At 33.0% G+C, this 18,622-nt stretch overlaps 1 protein-coding gene across 4 annotated transcripts; it reads left to right on the top strand.

Annotated features, from left to right (window-relative positions):
• Positions 1-2,378: 2,378 nt before the first annotated feature.
• On the top strand, positions 2,379-11,375 carry LOC114322361 (uncharacterized). Of its 4 annotated transcripts, XM_028269648.2 has the most exons (8): positions 2,379-3,084; positions 4,148-7,021; positions 7,217-7,270; positions 7,726-7,843; positions 7,939-8,074; positions 9,186-9,281; positions 9,359-9,416; positions 10,852-11,375. In XM_028269648.2, the coding sequence occupies exons 1-5, from the start codon at positions 2,602-2,604 to the stop codon at positions 7,965-7,967; spliced, it is 3,558 nt and encodes a 1,185-aa protein (XP_028125449.2). In that variant the 5' UTR covers positions 2,379-2,601; the 3' UTR covers positions 7,968-8,074; positions 9,186-9,281; positions 9,359-9,416; positions 10,852-11,375. The 4 variants fall into 4 exon arrangements, with proteins under 4 accessions (XP_028125449.2, XP_028125448.2, XP_082755329.1 ...); XM_028269647.2 differs by having other exon boundaries at positions 7,726-8,074; XM_082899203.1 differs by having other exon boundaries at positions 7,726-8,249.
• The last annotated feature ends 7,247 nt before the right edge of the window (positions 11,376-18,622 follow it).

Genomic DNA, 18,622 nt, shown 5'->3' with positions numbered 1-18,622 from the left:
TAATTACCAATTCACTTCATTGTTTTTCAATACGGTGATTGTATTTTTACACTTTGTTTGACTGATGATGATTGGATTATATTTGTGATCGTGATTGTGATTGGACTTAATTTATTTTTTAATAAGGTGATTGTATTTTTAATCTATGTTGTTTGACGACAAAAATTATATTGTATTCATTAGGCTCACATAAATTACGCACTATTGATGATGAAGATTAGATTATATTTTGTAATTAAATTTTTTAACTCACCGCATTTTAAAAAAAAAAAATGGTTGTGCTTTTTAACTATTAATTAGATTAATTTCTGATTGGGTTTTGTAACTAACTATGCTTTTTGAAGAAAAAAAAATAATTGTATTTTTTAATTATCAATTGATTTCATTACTTTTTTTTAATTAGCTTAATTTGTGATTGTGTTTTTTTACACTTAATTTGATCAAATGATGATTTTATTTTTTTACACTCCATTTAATATGTGTCTTTAAAAAAAGAAGAAGATTGTATTCATGTTTTTTGAATACAATCACACGGTGATTGTATTTTTAGTTTATGTTTTTTGAAAAAAAAAATTATATTGTATTTATTAGATTCACATAAAATAGCCACTGTATTTTTTTTTACAAAAAAATTGTGCTTTTTAACTATCAAATTATATTTATTAGATTCACATAAAGTAGTCATTGTATTTTTTTTTTTTAAAGTTGTACTTTTTAACTATCAATTAACTTAATTTGTATGTTTTTTTTTTAAAAAAAATAATTTTATTTTTTAATTAATAATTGACTTCATTATTTTTTAATACGGTGATTGTATGTTTACACTCTGTTTGATTGATGATGATTGGATTGTATTTTGTGATTGTGATTAGACTTCATTTATTTTTCAATACGGTGATTGTATTTTGAATATATGTTTTTTGAAAAAAAAATAAGATTGTATTAATTAGGCTCACATAAATTACGCACTATTGATGATGATGATTAGATTATATTTTGTAATTAGATTTTTAACTCACTGTATTTTTATTTTTATTTTTAAATGGTTGTGCTTTTCAACTATTAATTAGCTTAATTTCCGATTGGGTTTTTAACTCACTATGCTTTTTGAAAAAAAAAAAAATGTATTTTTTAATTATTAATAGACTTCATTACTTTTTTTTTTAATGATTGTGTTTTTCTACACTTCATCTAATCTGTGTTTTTTGAAAAAATAAAAGATTGTATTCATGTTTTTTTTAATACAATCACACGGTGATTGTATTTTTAATTTATGTTTTTTGACAAAAAAAAAAAGATTGTATTGTTAGGTTCACATAAAATAATCACTATTAATGATGATTAGATTGTATTTTGTGATTGTGATTGGATTGTATTAATTAGGTTCACATAAAGTACCCACTATTGATGATGGTGATTAGATTGGATTTTTTAACGCATAGTATTTTTTGAATTTTTTTTTGTTGTGCTTTTTAACTATTAATTAACTTAATTTGAGATTGAGTTTTTAAATCACTATATTTTTTGAAATATAATTGTATTTTTTAATTATCAATTGACTTCGTAGCTTTGTTTTGGTTGTGACAATTTATATGTTTTTTTGATGATTAAATTATATGTTGTCTTGTAAAAAATTGTAATTGAGTTTTTAATTAATTATGTTTTCTAAACAAAAACATGATTGGAATTTTTAACTATCAATTTACATAATTTGTGATTGAGTTTTTGGACACTCCGTTTCGATCACATAATGAGAAAAAAATTTTGTGTGAATTATGACAATCTCTGCATTTTTTAAAAACTTATTTAGTCAAGTAATAGATGGGTACCAATACAGATATTTGTGTGTTTTTATTTTCTACTTTATAATTTATTATATTTATTTCAGATTTGTTACAAAAACTTTTTTTACAGGATGGAATGTGATACAATTACAACTAAAATCAATCAAATATTTCGAAAAAGAAAATTACTTATTTCACGCTAAACTGATCATGATGATCCCACATTTAAGGATAGATTAGTCTGAAGAATGTCTATACCTTTTAGAAGGTAAAAAAAAATATATGTAAGTATAACATTTTATAAATACATAATATACGTGTTGTTTATCAGTTATAATATTAATTATCATGTTGACAATGTAAAAATGCTATTGGAAGACCCACAACAATTTAAATTTTAGTTATACTTTATTTTATTTATTCAGTAAATTCTAAACAAATATAATAAATTATTATTTTTATTATTTAATTATACAATGTCAATATTTTTTTTAAAATTACGTATATTTTAGGCTAACAATTTAAAAATATATTTGACATAATCATAAATAATTTTTTTGAATTTAATCCCATTCATATAGCACGGTGACATATTATTAATGAAAAGTGAGAAATTGTGTGAATCTGTAGTAACACATCGCCAAAGGGGGTTTTGGTCCTTTGTGGGAAAAAAAAAAACCGAAGCCAGCCCCCCGCTGTGTCCTCAACTTTTTCTCTCTAAAAACCTCTAATCGATCATCCATGGAATGGAACAATTGATTCAATTCCAACCCATATAAATACCCACTTGAGAGTCAAACCCACCTCTTCCAATTTCATGGATTCACCAAACCCGTCATCCTCCTCCCCTATGCGAGTCCTAGCTCGCCCCCCAAATCCAACGCCGCCGCAACCCACTTCCACAGCCACTCTCACTCCCCCAATTCCGCCGTCTTCCTCCTCTCCGCCGCCACAGAACGGCGTCGTTGTGGTGGGCTTCATCGGGAGGCGGCGCGGTGACGTGACTCAGCTAATCAACCGAATTCTCGACGCCAATGTGTTTGGTTCGGGTAATTTTGACAAGAATCTGTGTTTTGAGAAAGTGGGTATTGGGGAGGAGGTGAAGCAGTGGTTTGATTGTCGAGGAATTAGTTACTTCCATGAGGACGAAAAGGGGATTCTTTATCTGCAATTTTCTTCAACTCGGTGTCCTGCGGTGGAGGACTTTTCAGATTTTTCTTCTTCTTCTTCTTCTGGTTTTGATTCGGAACTGGAAGAGCGCGAATTCGGGGATCTTCAAGGAATGCTTTTTATGTTCTCTGTAAGCTTTTTTTTTTCTTTTTTTTCTTAGTTAATTTCTAAATTCATTTGTTTCAATGTTGTTGGTGTTGGATGTCATGTGAACTGAATTTCTATTTTGTCCTTAATTCAAACAAGGTATGGGAATGCAATACACACACATTTAGTTGTAGCCTAACCACGTTAAATTTGGTGTTATAAGCAATAGAGTAATATCAAAACCATTTGAAAACATATGGACTTTATTTTCAAGAATGTGAGGTTGGGCAAAGTATAAATGCTTGGTTATATTTTAATGTTTGGAATAAGTTTCTCAATAGGTAAAAGTTGAACTTTGCTTATGGGCAATTTGCATAAGGTAATAATTCACAACTTCAGTGTGCACATTGGTTGTATGTGACTAGTCTCCAAAACCCATCGTTACATGTTGAACTTTGAGAATTGGCATTTGTCATTCCAGCAATGCTCTTCCTTGGGATCAATTTTATTAGGCAAAGAAAGAAGGAAACAATGTTAGATTTTATTGACGAAGGACCAATTCACTTTTCTAAGGGGTGTCCAAGTATGTCCCCCAGCTGATTCAGCTAGCTTAGAATGATGTACAAAGGAGAGAGAAGCCAAAATCTTTGTTTTTGTTTGGTTAAGCTAAGAAAATGAATGTGCATTTCACAAAAGATTCAATTTTTTTGGAGTTTTTTTTTTTTTTTTTTTTGATAAATAAAGGAGGTTTGGTTTTGTTTACCCATAAAAAATTACTCAAGTAATTTGTTTTTTTTTCTGGAACCTTCACCTCAACTAATCTTAGATGCAAACATAGCATTAGACTTGCTGGTAGTAAATATGAAAGTGAGAACTAAGACTGTTCATCAACTTCTTGTTTTAGTTGCTTAGATTTTGACTTTTTTGAAAGTAGTTAGTTTTTATATGGGTAAGTACGTTGATAAAGAATGTAGTTACGGCAACTTACTAAACTGAAGTGTTTTCTTTTGGATTTTAGTACAGCATATAGGAGATGCATTCTTGATGAAAAGTCTACATACTTTTCACACTTAATTAAGTGACTAAATTTGCATTTAGCTATGCAGGTTTGCCACGTAGTCATATTTATTCAAGAGGGGTCACGCTTCGATACCCAGATCTTGAAGAAATTTCGAATTTTACAAGCTGCCAAACATGCAATGGCTCCATTCGCAAGATCTCAAACGACACCTTCGTCCACATCTAGATCTCATCATTCATCTTCATCATCACGAACCTCTGTATTGGGAACAATGTCTAACAATCATTCTCCGGGTAGAAATAGTGGTATCTTGAGTCGCAATGCTTCAGCAATATCATTTATGTCGGGTTTAGGTTCATACACCTCTTTGTTTCCAGGACAGTGTACTCCAGTCATACTTTTTGTTTTTCTTGATGATTTCTCAGATGTTAATTCTGGTTCTAATACTGAGGAGTCAATTGACACGTCCTCATTGAATCAGTCTTCAAGTTTGAGCAGTTTAGCTAGGCCAAGCTTGCCTATGAAAGGATCAGGACCAGTTGTTGTGCTAGCACGCCCTGTGAGTAAATCTGAAGGTGGATTCAAGAAGAAATTGCAGTCATCTCTTGAAGCACAGATCCGTTTTTCAATTAAGAAATGTCGGACACTTACAAGTTCTGAAACTAGTCATGCTGGTTCAAGAAGTGGGGCTATCTCAAATTCAGCACCTCTGTTTTCGCTTGACGCATCCAAAGCAGTTGCATTGTGCGATAGATCTTCAAATCAGAGAGGTGAATCTCTTGATTTTGCCACTGGCCTTGTGGAAAGTGTCTTGAGTGGAAAAGCAACCTCAGATTCCCTTTTGCTTGAAAGCCATAGTCAGAGTGCAACCAAAGAGGATATTCTATCTGTTAAAGAGTTCATTTACAGGCAGGCTGATATTTTAAGAGGAAGAGGGGGATTGGTCACTAACACCAACAGTGGCTCAGCTGCTGGTGTTGGTATGGTGGCTGTTGCTGCAGCCGCTGCTGCTGCATCAGCTGCATCTGGAAAGACTATTACCACTCCTGAACTTCCCAGTATGGACATTTGGTTATCTTCTAGTCAACTTATTTTATATGGGATTCTTTCTGCAAAACGTGGGTATATAATTGAACCTGAAAACAGCAAAAGAAACCCATGTCAAAAAAACACTGTTGCACCTGCAGTTGAAGGAATTGTTCCAAGAGTTGCAGATCCTCTAGAAATTGCTGTCTCTTGTTTGGAGAATGGTAAAGGACTTAACACTAAATTTTCTACTTTGTGGTGCCAAAGAGCCCTTCCTGCTGCTAAGGAGGTTTATTTAAATGACTTACCCGCTTGTTATCCTACTTCAAAGCATGAAGAGCAGTTGGAGAAGGCCTTGTGTGCTTTCTGCTCAATGGTCAAGGGACCTGCAGTGCAAAATTTCATGAAAAAATTAGAGGATGAATGCACATCCATTTGGAGTTCTGGAAGGCAACTCTGTGATGCAGTCAGTTTGACGGGAAAACCATGTATGCACCAGAGGCATGATGTTAAAACTGATGGTTTGCTTTCAAGCGATGGGGTCAAGCCACATTCAAGCGGATTTGTTTTCCTTCAAGCTTGTGCTTGTGGCCGTTCACGGCGATTGCGATCCGATCCTTTTGATTTTGAAACAGCTAATATTACTTCCAATTGTTTTGCAGACTGCGACAACCTTCTTCCTGCACTCCAATTGCCGCAGGTAAAGAATGCAGGACCAATTCAGTCGTTGTCATGGAGTTTGATTCGAGTTGGTGGTGCAAGGTACTATGAGCCTTCTAAAGGATTACTTCAGAGTGGGTTCTGTGCCACTCAGAAGTTTCTTTTGAAGTGGACAATTTTTCTTGAGAAACCTAAACGCCAAAATTGTTCATTAGCTAGTGATCCGCAGCAAGGTTCTGTAAGTACAAAACTACTGAATGAGTTTATTGCTGGAGGAGATATAAAGAAATCTGGTGCTTCTCAAATGAACATAAAAGAATCGCAGAGTGGAAATGAAATTCAAAAGGAGCCTCCCTCGCAAAACAACCCTTCTGATGAGAAAAAGATCAACTTTGGTAGAGGCATTCCTAATTTTACAATGAGAAAACCATTTTCTGAGGTTGTTGCTGGATCAGCAGCAGCTGTTTCCGGATTCCCTCCTTTGCAGTCAAGGAAACTACCTTCAGTAGGTTCGGAAAAAGGTATGAAGCAAAGCTCTGCAAGAGACGGAGATGAAGAACGGGTCAATCATACTGCTGATTATCAACAATCTAAAAAATCTGAAGACATCACTGCTGTTCAGGACACTGTAAATGGAAATGGAATAGGTGTTAATGGGTATGCAGATGGCAATCCAATTTTACAGATAGGTAGCAATGTTGTTCCAGTGAACATGAATACTGGTGAAAAGGTCAAATTAAACGATTCTTTGAAGAATGTAATCGTATATGTCGGATTTGAGCATGAGTGCCCCAATGGCCACCGGTTTATATTGACACCAGAGCATCTCAAGGAACTTGGTTCCTCATATTCCTTGTCTGAAGAATCTCATATCCCCTCATCTGCGGAAAATTCAGACAACAAAATGGCAAATCCTTCAAAATTGAGTAAGAATGGTGGCCATGGTAAAGCTCATCGAAACTCAAATGGGATGAATACTAGTGCTGTTCGTAAGGTGAGAAATCTGGACAAGACCAAAGAGATAGCAGCTAATAGTAATCATTACTTAGATGAGGTGGCGCAGTTCTCTGGGGCAGGAAATGAACAGAATTCCGTCAAAGATCTTGCAGAGAGCCTTTATGCTGTTGGTCTTAATGATGGTGCTTTCTCCTTATTGAATAGAAATTTACCGATATACATGAACTGTCCGCACTGCAGGACCTCTAAGAAAAAGAAGGATCGCCCTACGACTAAATTTGCTGGAACAATATCACAGCTACAGAGGATCTTTTTGGTATGAATTCTTAAAATGGGCCTTTTTGTTGCATTGCATAAAACTCTTTGAACTCATTTGAATGTAGCCTGTTGACATAATTTCAGTTGTATGAAGATTCTGATTTGTTGATTTCTTTTATTGTTAATGTGACAGTTTGTTCTTTTAACAATTAACAGTTTCATCTTGTACTTATTTGTGCATTCTGCTTTGTAGGTCACACCTCCTTTTCCAGTCATTTTAGTCACATGCCCAGTCATACAATTTGAGGTGCGTCTCAGTTCGTCTGCTTGAATTCCCATGTACAACTAATGCATTTGCCTTTGCCCAATAAATTAACGAAGTTAACTGAACTCACCTAAGCCTTGTCCCACTATTAGGGTGGTCTATATGAATTCTGTTTTGACATTCCTTTTTGTCAAGGGCCAAATTAAACAAGAAAAGGAAAACCTAATGGTTCTTTCTACGACAAATGTAAAATCAACTATAGTCTCTTATTTCACAAGTTGAAGGAATTCACTATTGCCTATAGCAAGTTTCTAGTGGACCAGCCGTGAAGATAGGATATTCTCTTTTTATCAAGGAATTCATTACTTTCACTTGCCCATTGTTGCTGTTTTGGCAATGCAATGTTTACATATCGGCACAAATTTTGTGCTATTGTTTTTAGCTCACTGTTCTTGGTTTGTATTCTTTGAAAATCATTTTCTTTTCATTGCTTGCAGACATCATGCCTACCGCCATCTGTTTTGGACCGTGAACAAAAGTTGGAGTTCAGCTTTGGATGTCCAGTGATTTTACCACCAGAGAGTTTCCTTTCCCTTAGACTCCCATTTGTTTATGGTTTGCAAATGGCAGATGGAAGTCTGCAATCTCTTAGACCTTTTGAACACCATCCAGAACTGACTGCCTGGATTACTAAAGGTACAACATTGCAGGTCATGTCCAAGGGAAGCAATCTGCATGAGGGATTACTCACATAATCAAAATTATGGAACCTTAAAATTTGGAAACTTGTGCTACTTCTGTAACGAGTTTGGAGGCAGATGTTTATGAAGAGTCATCCAGTCTCAAGTGAGTGTCAAGTTTTACTCTATATAAAGTTTACCTTTTCTAACTTCTTTTGCAAGGGGCCACTGGTTCAGTGGTTAAAACTTGGCCCACTAACCTTGAAGTTGTGGGTTCGAGCCTGGGGGCAACCACTTTGTGCAAATTACGCCCACTTTGTGCAAATTACGCAAAATGTTAGGTTTGTACCCAATTTACCCCTCCCAGACCTCATCAAATTGGGACAAAATTTGGTGTAGTTTTTTTTAAAATCACGTTTCCCTATTTTTTTCTCTTTCCTTTTTCTTATGCAGCTTCTTCTTGTTATGATTCATTAACATTTTCTAATTCTTGTGTAAAAACATTCAACGTTTTTATATTGAAGTCATTTGTCAAGATGGAAGTGCTAGCTTATGTGATAAACATTAGATTCCTTAAAATTAAACTTATAAATAAAATTTTGAATAAATTAAAATTCCTAAAGATACTCCTAACCTTCAATTTATACTTCATCTGATGCCTTCTCAATTCGATCATTTATGTATATAGGCAGTTTGATAAGGAAATAGAAACAAATTCCTAATATATCTGAAATTCCTAAATAAAATTAAATTATCATGAATAAAAATTTAAATAAATTAACAAATTCTTATTCGTATTTTTTTTTTTAAATAATAAGAACATCAGTATGATTTTTAAGGGGAAGGTGGTGTGGCTGGGATTGGAACCTGGCTATGAGTTGGAGACGTGAGAAGGCCCTACCACTGGGTCTTCCCCTATGATCCTATTCATCAATTTATGCTTCATCTGATGCCTTGTCGATTCCCAACAACTCTTAATGGTGGATCTGCACCAGTTCACATACCATATTGAGGATCCTAATTCTTTCTATGTTTTTTTATTTTTATAAATCTAAGATAATGAATTTCTAAAAGTTTAAAGGTGGGCCTGCATTTATTGTTTGTTCTCTGATAGCGATTCCTCGATTGTTTGTTCTTATCAGAATTAATCCTTTAGTTAATGCACACTACTTGTAAATACACTAAATTGATGAACTATTCTATTAACCATATTGTTCTAAAATTGAAGTTATAATATGCATTGTTTTTATCTTAGTTTAATGGGTAAAAATATGCAGGATAAAGATGTTAATGGGTTAACATTGTGGTGCTGTTGGGGAATGGTGAACTGCTGTTAAGAGGATGAAGAGAATTAGAGTGTTCAGTCTCACCAGGTAGCAATTGTAAACTGAAAATGTAATCTGTTCAATCGATAAGACATAAATCTCATCCGGAGCTGTTTGTCATACAGCTCACAATAGGACCTCTAAATGGCTGGTTCCTGAGTTGGAGAATGCCATAGCGTCAAGGTATGTGTTCCTTATCCTCTCATGTCCTCATACTCGTTCTATATTCACTCAACTGGATGGTAGTCTAAGAAGCATGGACACACTAACATGTAAATTTTCAAAAAATGGAAGAAACGTCACGTGGGGATGCACAAGTTATGAGCTTTTACATATTTATTAAACGTCATATATATTAATATTTCATTGAAAAATAAAATAAAAAAATATAATATAACACTAATTCATAAAATTTAAAGGTGTAGAGATTAATAGGTATAAATTTATATCATTTTTCCTTTAATGGTTGTGTCCTGTAAGTTATTTTATTCATAGTTGTACTATCTTTCATGTATGCCTAAGTGATGGACACATATGTCCCCCTAAGTGTTCGAAGCATGTTTAGGTCTAAAAAAACTTTTAAGAAAATAATATGATACATTTGGACGTGTGTCTGACAAATGTCAGGAAGTGTCTGCTGAGTGTCGGTGACATGACACGGACGCGCACCTTCTTAGAAGTGTCGATGCTTCTTGGATGGTAGTTTTGCATACTTGGATTGATGGTGATGTAGCAGAGTTCAAGTTTTTGAGTTGTATATTGTGGGTACTTGTACCATGCTTGGCATGTGGCGAGCCCTATGGGCACCATGCCATCACCATGACACCCCCACGTGGCTAACCTCTGAGGCACCACACCTAGTTGGGGTTGTATACGTAGCCTAAGTGGGGGCATACACACCAAGTACGGAGCTCACTAGTGTGACCGCCACCCTAGACATAAGAGCTCTAAGGCAAAAATGATTCAAATTGTGAAGGGCCTTACATGGTTCACACAGCAGAGCCAAGCTCACTCGCTCGGCAGCACCATGGTTCACTTGGAGCCCTCTCTTCATCATGGTTCTTCATACCTCATTTGTCTCGCTCACTTTAGATTTTAGTTTGTTATATATATATATATTTACTTCCAAGTAACCTTTAGGAAATATATTGAAAAAAAATTGAGATAGCTTTTGATCACTAAATTTACCATTGTGGAACGGAAGTGTACCATGTTTTAGAATGCGCTTTCCAATATATAATTCTCTAGGGTATTAGCGCTTTTTGGTAACACTGCTTCAGAATTAGTTTGTTGTTACATTGAAATATCAATAGATAGATCCTTGAGACCACCTTATTATTTAGTTTATATCAATGTACTTGGAGCAAATTGTAAAACTACAGGTTTGGCATACACAATCAGAATGGATAATGAGCAAGGTTGGATGTTACTTGGGAGACTCTAATCTTGTAGGTTTAAGGTTATGCTTTACTAAAGCATGCTGATGCCTTGTGTCTCTCCATACCTATTCCATTAGTGATGTAAAGTGAGAGTTGAAAAATACAGGCTTCACTTGCATTTGAAATATTAGAATTATAGTGACCTAATTGTTTCTTTCTGTGCTCCATTTTTCAAACAGGAATCTATATGAAGCATCTGTTCAATTGCAGTATCCTGGAAAGATTTGGGCTGTTGCTTTAGACATGGTTCAGGACAAGTCTAAGCTGCCATGGGAAGTGTTCTCATCACAGGCACTTCCTCACAACTGCTTCAATCATTCCTTGAAATCATTACTAAGACCAGATTTGTCACATTGTGAGGGGTGAAACAGCCTTATGAAAGGGAATGCCACCGGCAGGACATTCGCAGACATATCAAGACCAAGAAGAGGGCTATTGGCAATGGTTTCAGGCAAGTTTTTTGGCGCACATTATTTTCTGTCTTTTTTCTGTTGCTTTTGTTTCTTGTGTGTTTTGGATTCTTCTTTCTGATCCCTTTGTTAGTTTTGTTTTGTTCTTCATCCTTTGCTTTTCATGTTCTACAGTAATCGACATGTTAGACCATAAGATCACTGCTCAAAAACCATATTTGATTGAGTCATAGGACGTTGTTTAACAAATTCGTCTTTCATCGTATGAGAATTTTTTAATGTCCTTTCATGAACTGTTGGTATTTACAATTTTTTGATGTGGGCCGCACATTTATTTGTATATTAACATGGCTTTTGTTATCTTCCTATAATTTGGACACACCAGCCAAGGATAGGTTTGAAACTGAAACATTACTTTGATGCTGTGACATTGACCTGTTCTATGACACTAAAAATGGAAAATGTTGCCTATGTAAGACAACTTGTCAAAGATTTTAAATGTTCAAAGTGTCTTCTTTGTTGAGGTTGTAATGGACCGTAAATTTTTTTGAGGGAATGGCTGGAACCATAAATTTTTGAGTTGTTGTGCCCTATTAAAGTGGGAACTTCAGTAGGTATGTTTTTAGGGTTTGACAGTAGGCATTAAATGTAGTTTTTCAACTCAACATGACAGGCTTAACCAGGGGCACTTTTTCAGCAGCCGAAGCCTAGCCCTCCGGGACTAGGGATGTTAATGAGTCGAGTCGAATCAAGTAATGATTGTTCAAGTTAAGCTTGAAAACTTAACGGTCTTCAAAATGCTTCCAGCCCTAACTTGTTTATCTTTCGTGCCAATTTTAAATGAATCAAACCGAGTTTGATTAGCATATTTTTTTATAGTGCATATAAGCTTATCCAATCAAGTAGTAAATTGTTTAAATTTAGTTTAAACACTTAACGAGTTTTAAAAGATGTTGAACTTGACTTGTCCACCTAGACAGTTGACGAGTTGACCTTGAAGTTTGGTTTGTTTTATAATTTCTATCACCTCAAAACAGCAGAAGAATAGTCATATGAATTTATTTTTATTTTAAATTAAGAAGGATTTTTTTACATTAAATGATGTATTATACTAATGTAATGGAGAGGATCAGGTAATATTTGTAAAATATATATTTCTGATTGACAAAAGAAACAAAAAAGCAAGATGAGGGGATTGAAAGGGCTTCCACTAATCCGTGTCTGGTGGAGCTTAGAGGATCACTTGTCTTACTTTTATGATATGTATTTTCTAGTAATACACTTATTTTGAATTCCAATTTTATTTAGGTGTATGAATAAAACACACTATTTAATTACGTAAGCTAGCTAGATTCCCTATTTTAAATAAGTTCCATTTGACTCAAATAGTGTATTTTGTTCATGCATTTTGTCCCGTATGAATAAGATAAAAGAGAAATGTTACATCCCCCAATTCCTCCCCCTACACTCCCCCAATGATGTGGCAAACAATACCAACTAATCAACTCTTTGCAAACTCTTTTCTCTCATTTTAAAATTGTTTACCACATCATTGAGGAGAGTTTGGAGAGAAAAATAGAGATATAGGATAAATTTATTTGCCTAAGTAGAGACTCATCCAAATGTGTTTTTGGTGAAAAGGGATTGGGTTGTGAGACAAGTGTCCCACAAGTCATGTGAAGATATATATCTACTTCTCATGGTAGAGAGCTGTCACCAATCAGAGAGCCGGAAAGCCAGCCTGGTAACATGACAGATGATTGGATAAACACTACCTCTACCACCATATGCCCCCCCCCCCCCCCCCCCCCATCCTTTTAAATTTTAAATAGCATTCACATGCTGATATATGAAGTGAGGCAAGACATGTTCATCACTATTACAATCTATCCACTTGATAATTGGATTGCTTGGTATAGTTTGTAGGAGTTCTTTATAATTTTTTTATTTTATTTGGAGGGTTTGTGTCATTTTTTTTAGTTTAACTGCTTAGAGCATCTCCAACGCTACACTTCTTTTTTCATCAAATCTGTCGAAAAAAATGACGATTTTTTCAATTTGATACGAGGCGCTCCAACGGTGAGCATCAAAGCAGATTTGGGTAGGTGGTCGACCGGGTGGTCGACCGGCCGGTTGACCAACCGGTCGACCGGTTTGGGCAATTTTTTTTTTTTTTTTTTTTTTTTTTTTACCTGTTTGAACCTTTTTTGACTGGTTTGAACCTAGCTATTTCAAAGGGAACCGGTTGACCGGTTGGTCAACCGGCCGGGCAACCGGCCGGGCAACCGATGTATCTCTTTCAACGGTCAGTAACAGTGATTTGGTAAAATCCAGAACTTGTTCTCAGTTTGATACTTTTTTTGCTGATTTCTCATTTTGATATTCATTTGATGCAACGGTTGGAGCATGGAAAAGTACATTTTTCATCAAAATTTAAATCTGATATCAGTTTTGGTTCACCGTTGGAGATGGTCTTATAAGGTTGTTGGAGAGAAATATTTGAAAAAAGCTGATTATGTAGAAGATAGGACAGGGGTATTTTTAATTTTTACTTTCTAATCATCAACTTTCAACTTAAAAAAAATTGCACCAAACTGGCATATGCTCATCACTACTACAATCTATCCACTTGATAATGAACTCAGTTGTACAAAACTTTTATATACAATTGAAATTTCTATAATTAAATGCTATTTAAATGAGTATTTTGTTTTAAAATAATAAGTTCTAATATAGTTTACATCATTTTGTATAAATTTTTTTTTTTTTTTTTTTTTTTTTGGGTATTTATATATTAAAACATAATGTCTCCATCTATCTCACTCCACTCCCTAATGGACTGAATGCTATTTTGATGATGCACGTTTATTCACTTTTCTTCCAACATCCAACATTCTCTACGCTAAGGGCATGTTTGATTGGGTGGATTAGAGCATGGGATTAGGATTATTAATCCGTGGGTCCAATTATCTCATGTTTGTTTTAACATTTTGGTTTAGGATTATTAATCCAATGGATAATTAATCCAACAAATTTGTAGGATTATTAGTAATGGGGTAGGGGTGGGATTATTAATCCAATGGATATTAATCCAATTGGATAGTGAATCCTACACTAATTTAATAGGATTATTAATACTTCACTATTAGTCTTTTGAATCAAACATGACTTAAAATTTCATCGCATGTTAACTTGTTAATATACAAGTGCTGTGTGCTTTCCATGATGGTTAAATCATATATTATTGTATTTTGAATGTTAAGATAGTATTTGATATGTATTGTTAGACAATTTCTTAATTACTTAAGTTTTTCAAACAATTGAAATTATAATATGGTATTAGAGCTCTTGTTTGTGAATTCTTAGGTTCGACTTTCGTTGATTGAATTTTTCTTCTCCCATTTGATAGGATTGTATGAATTTTGTTCTTTGTTTGGTTGATTTATCAATTTCTCTCCATTTGTAAGATGGATTACACTTTAGAAAGGATGTTAAGATATTTTCATTTAAATTGTTTTCTAACACAAATGTGGCCTAATTTCTTTGATTTGTCAATATCCATTCATCCATATTCTCTGATTGCTTTCTTAATTATTTTTCTTTCTTGATTGTGCTTAATCTTTCCAAAATCATTCACTCTTTTCGGTTTTCAGAATTAACTTTTAAGAAAATTTTACTTTTTCATTTTTTGTATTTTTATTTTTGTTTTCACTGAATTTTTTTAATATTTTAAGTAATTTTAAAAAATTTTAGACACACATAATATAAATACACTTAAAAAGTATAATATTTGTGAAATTTTTTTTTAAAAAATTCACTAAATACTAAAAATATAAATAAAAAAAAATTTAGTATATTTTTTGTGTTTATATGTATTTATTAATTTTTTAAAATATTTTACAAATATTTTATTATTTACATACATTCAAATAAGATACATCTAAAAAGTAAAAAATTGTTTAAAATTTTAAAAATATTCATTAAAAACAAAAATCATAAAAAATAAAAAATTCAATTTTTAAAAAATTAAATTTAAAAAATTGTAACTAAACACATTGTTGTTGTCTTTTCAAGATTTCATTATTCATTGGTTGACATATATTTGTCATTATTTATTCATTGACATGTCCTAGTCATGATTTGATTTTATCGATAACATATGATGATGATGGTGATGATGTTGTGGAGACGTGCGCAGATTGGGTTGGATCAATTTTAGGGGAAAATTTTCAATCATAAAAAGTAAAAAATTACTTTAAATTTTAAAAATATTTATTAAAAATAAAAAAATTAATTTTCAAAAAACAGAATTTAAAAAATTAAAATCAAACACACTAATTATTATTGTCTTTTCAATATTTCATAATTCATTGGTTAACATATATTTGTCATTATTTATTTATTGACATATACTAGTCATGATTTGATTTTATCGATAACACATAATGACAATGACAATGATGATTTGATTTTATCGATAACACATAATGATGATGATGATGATGTTGACGATGATGGTGTGTAGAGACGTGCGCAAATTGGGTTGGGTCAATTTTAGGGGAAAATTATCAATCAAATTGTTCTTGGTAGTGAAATTTTTTTAACCAGCCGCAGGAGCTATCCATCTTCAAAAGTATCAAATTGTTTAAAAACTTTCGCCATTTTGAACCAGTGGTTTGTGTACATTTGGTTGGTTTGGATCAATGATTTTTTGAATCCGAAATTTTCAATTGTAGAATTGATTTGCATTTTTGTTTTTTGTTTTTTATAATACCCTTAACCGCCTTGACTTTGGGTTAATATTTACTTAGTTGATGTCCCAAAAAGTTCTAACAAAGTTCAAAAAGTGATGGAACATAAATATGTTTTTTTCAATTTTGATTTTTGGCATTATAGTGTTGCAAATCTCCAAAGATCAGGTTTAGGAGCGGATTGGGTTTTAACTTTTGGGTCGCATTTTGGAATATGGGCATTTTGGCAAACACTTCTTATATACTAATCTTTCATTCTATGCTATGTTTGGTAGCAGAGAAAGGAGGGAAGAGAGAGAGAAAAAAAAAACTAAAGACAAAAAGAGAAGAGAAAACAAATGAAAAGCTATCATAAAATTGATCTCATGTAGCAATCCGTGAGTCCCATGCTTTTTTGAAAGGGGGTTGAATAGGTTAAGTTGTGTTGGGAAGAGTAATTAATACGCAAATTTCACTCAAATGTCATGTAGGTCCTGTTTGGTAGAACTGTGGGAAAATACTTATAGCTTAGGTCTTAACAACTTATAGCTTATAACTATGAACATAAGCTGATTTCTGACTTATAAATTAAGCTTCTCTTGCCCTACTTAAAGAATAAGTTGATTTCTGACTTACAAAAAATTATAAGCTGCATTGTTAAGCTAAACCAAACACATTAAAATAGCTTAAATTAAGTTGAAAGCTGAAATAAACTAAAAAAAAGCTGTACCAAACAGGGCTGTAGTAATTATGAAAAATCATACCACATGTTATAAAGGCAATGCTATAGTTTGGTGTGATTGTAATTTCGAAGTCTCGTCATGCTTGGTTGAAAATTTAAATCCCTCATTTAGTTATTACAAAATTCACACATCTCATATAACTTAAAATATTTTATGTTGTAATTTTGACCTTTTAATATGTCAGTTTTGTCTTCACTCGCATATAATTCGTTCGGGATATAATTCGTTCGGGATAATTCTAAAGTATTTTCAAGCTTGAATTGAAGTAGAAATTGACTGATGTGTTAGATTGAATTAGACAAGCAAACACGCTTAATATATTGCAAAATATTTGGGCGCACACAATACTATTTCTTGATTAAAATTTGTGAAAGTTTTGATATTCAAAATTTCAAAATAGAAGTTAGAAATTGTACTTTATTTGGTGAGAAATTGTAATTGTGAGAGTTTTTGACTAGTGTAAAACCATTCAAACTTAATAAAGGTGGGATTTTACAACAATGATTCATCCCACTAAAAACATCACCACTAATAGCACTAATGCATTAAAAAAGTTAAAAAAAAAAAAAAAAACACAACTCCAAGACCAAAACATCACATCATTAATGACGGGACCCACTGCCACCTAATTAGTGGGAGCACTAATTAGTGCTCCCAAGCATTTTTCGGGATTTTATTTGAAGTACCCAAATCATTATTCAAATATTTGCAAACTCAAAATATGTCACTAGTCCTATTTGTGCTTTGACCTATGTAATACAAAATTAACAAATTAGCCCCTATCTCAGTTCAAATTTTAATTGCATTACAGCTTGATAGTATTGTTGTTGTTTTTGGATTGTGACAATTCATTGGTGGATTCTAGATCTTGTCTCCAATGGCAACCCCTTTTATTTAACATAAAGTGTGGAGGGCACTTTTGAAATTGGTTGTCTTTTTGGTGTTTTGTTTGTTTGTTTTTTTATTTTTTATTTTTTCTATATATCTATATATATATATATGGTGTCAATTGAAATGCTACAACATTAATCTTAGAAAGCTTCTTTGGTAAAATTTATTTGTAGTTTAAAAAATATTTAAAACTAAAAATCTAAAAAGTTTTACCAAATGCACTAACTTTTCAAAATTACATCTGCTTAAAATTTCACATTTGAAGTTAAATAAGCTTGGTAATGTTGTTTTGAGGTAAATTACATAAAAGTTTCTAATCTTCATATATAAGGCTGCAAACGAAATGAATCTAGCCGAGCGGAGTTTTGCTGAGTTCAAGCTCAGCTTGTTTACTTGCCGAGTTCATATATTGAGCTTAAGCTCAGCTCGATAAGGAATTGGACTCGACTCGGCTCTGCTCGGCTCGGCTCGACTTGATAAATTTTTTTTAATATTATTTATATTATTTAAATAAAAAATATTATTTATATATATTTATTATATAATTTAAATAAAGATAAACGAGCTAAGTTTATGCGAGTTCGAGCTCGACTCGTTTACTAAATGAGTTTAATATTCGAGTTCGAGCTCAGCTCGTTTACTAAACAAATCGAGCCGAGTCGAACTTGTTTATGAACAGTTTAATTCATTTGTAACCCTATTCATATATGGTGGTTGAAGGAGAAATATATAATAATAATCGTCCAAGAACAAGGAAGATTAGGAAGGTAAGGTCCATTTAAAATGGGTAGGTAAGTATTAGGTTTCATTTCAGGTGTGAAATGTTCAATTTTATTTCATTGATTGCGGAACTTTTTCTTTCACATTTTTCACTTTCTGCTTATAATAGGTGTAGTAAACACACACCTATTACATAAAGACAGTAAAAAAATACTTTTCTCATTGGGTAACATAGCTTTTTATGAAAAAATGTATAGAAAAGTAGAAAAATTGATGTGATAATTTATAGTAATTTTTAATTTTTTGGCTAAAACTAAAGGTTTCCAAACGAGAAAAGCTAGTGTCTCTAAGGCCCCGTTTGTTTGGAGAGTTAGATGAGATATTGAGATTGGTAGTGAGGTGAGACTCACTAATATTGTGTTTGTTTTGAGAGACAGGAAGGGGATTGATAGTGAG

The sequence above is a fragment of the Camellia sinensis genome, chromosome 12 (assembly GCF_055761805.1).
Source record: "Camellia sinensis isolate YWXY chromosome 12, ASM5576180v1, whole genome shotgun sequence".
Classification (NCBI taxonomy): domain Eukaryota; kingdom Viridiplantae; phylum Streptophyta; class Magnoliopsida; order Ericales; family Theaceae; genus Camellia; species Camellia sinensis.
The sequence above is the reverse complement of the archived record's forward strand: the minus strand, read 5'-3'. Positions and strand labels throughout refer to the sequence as shown.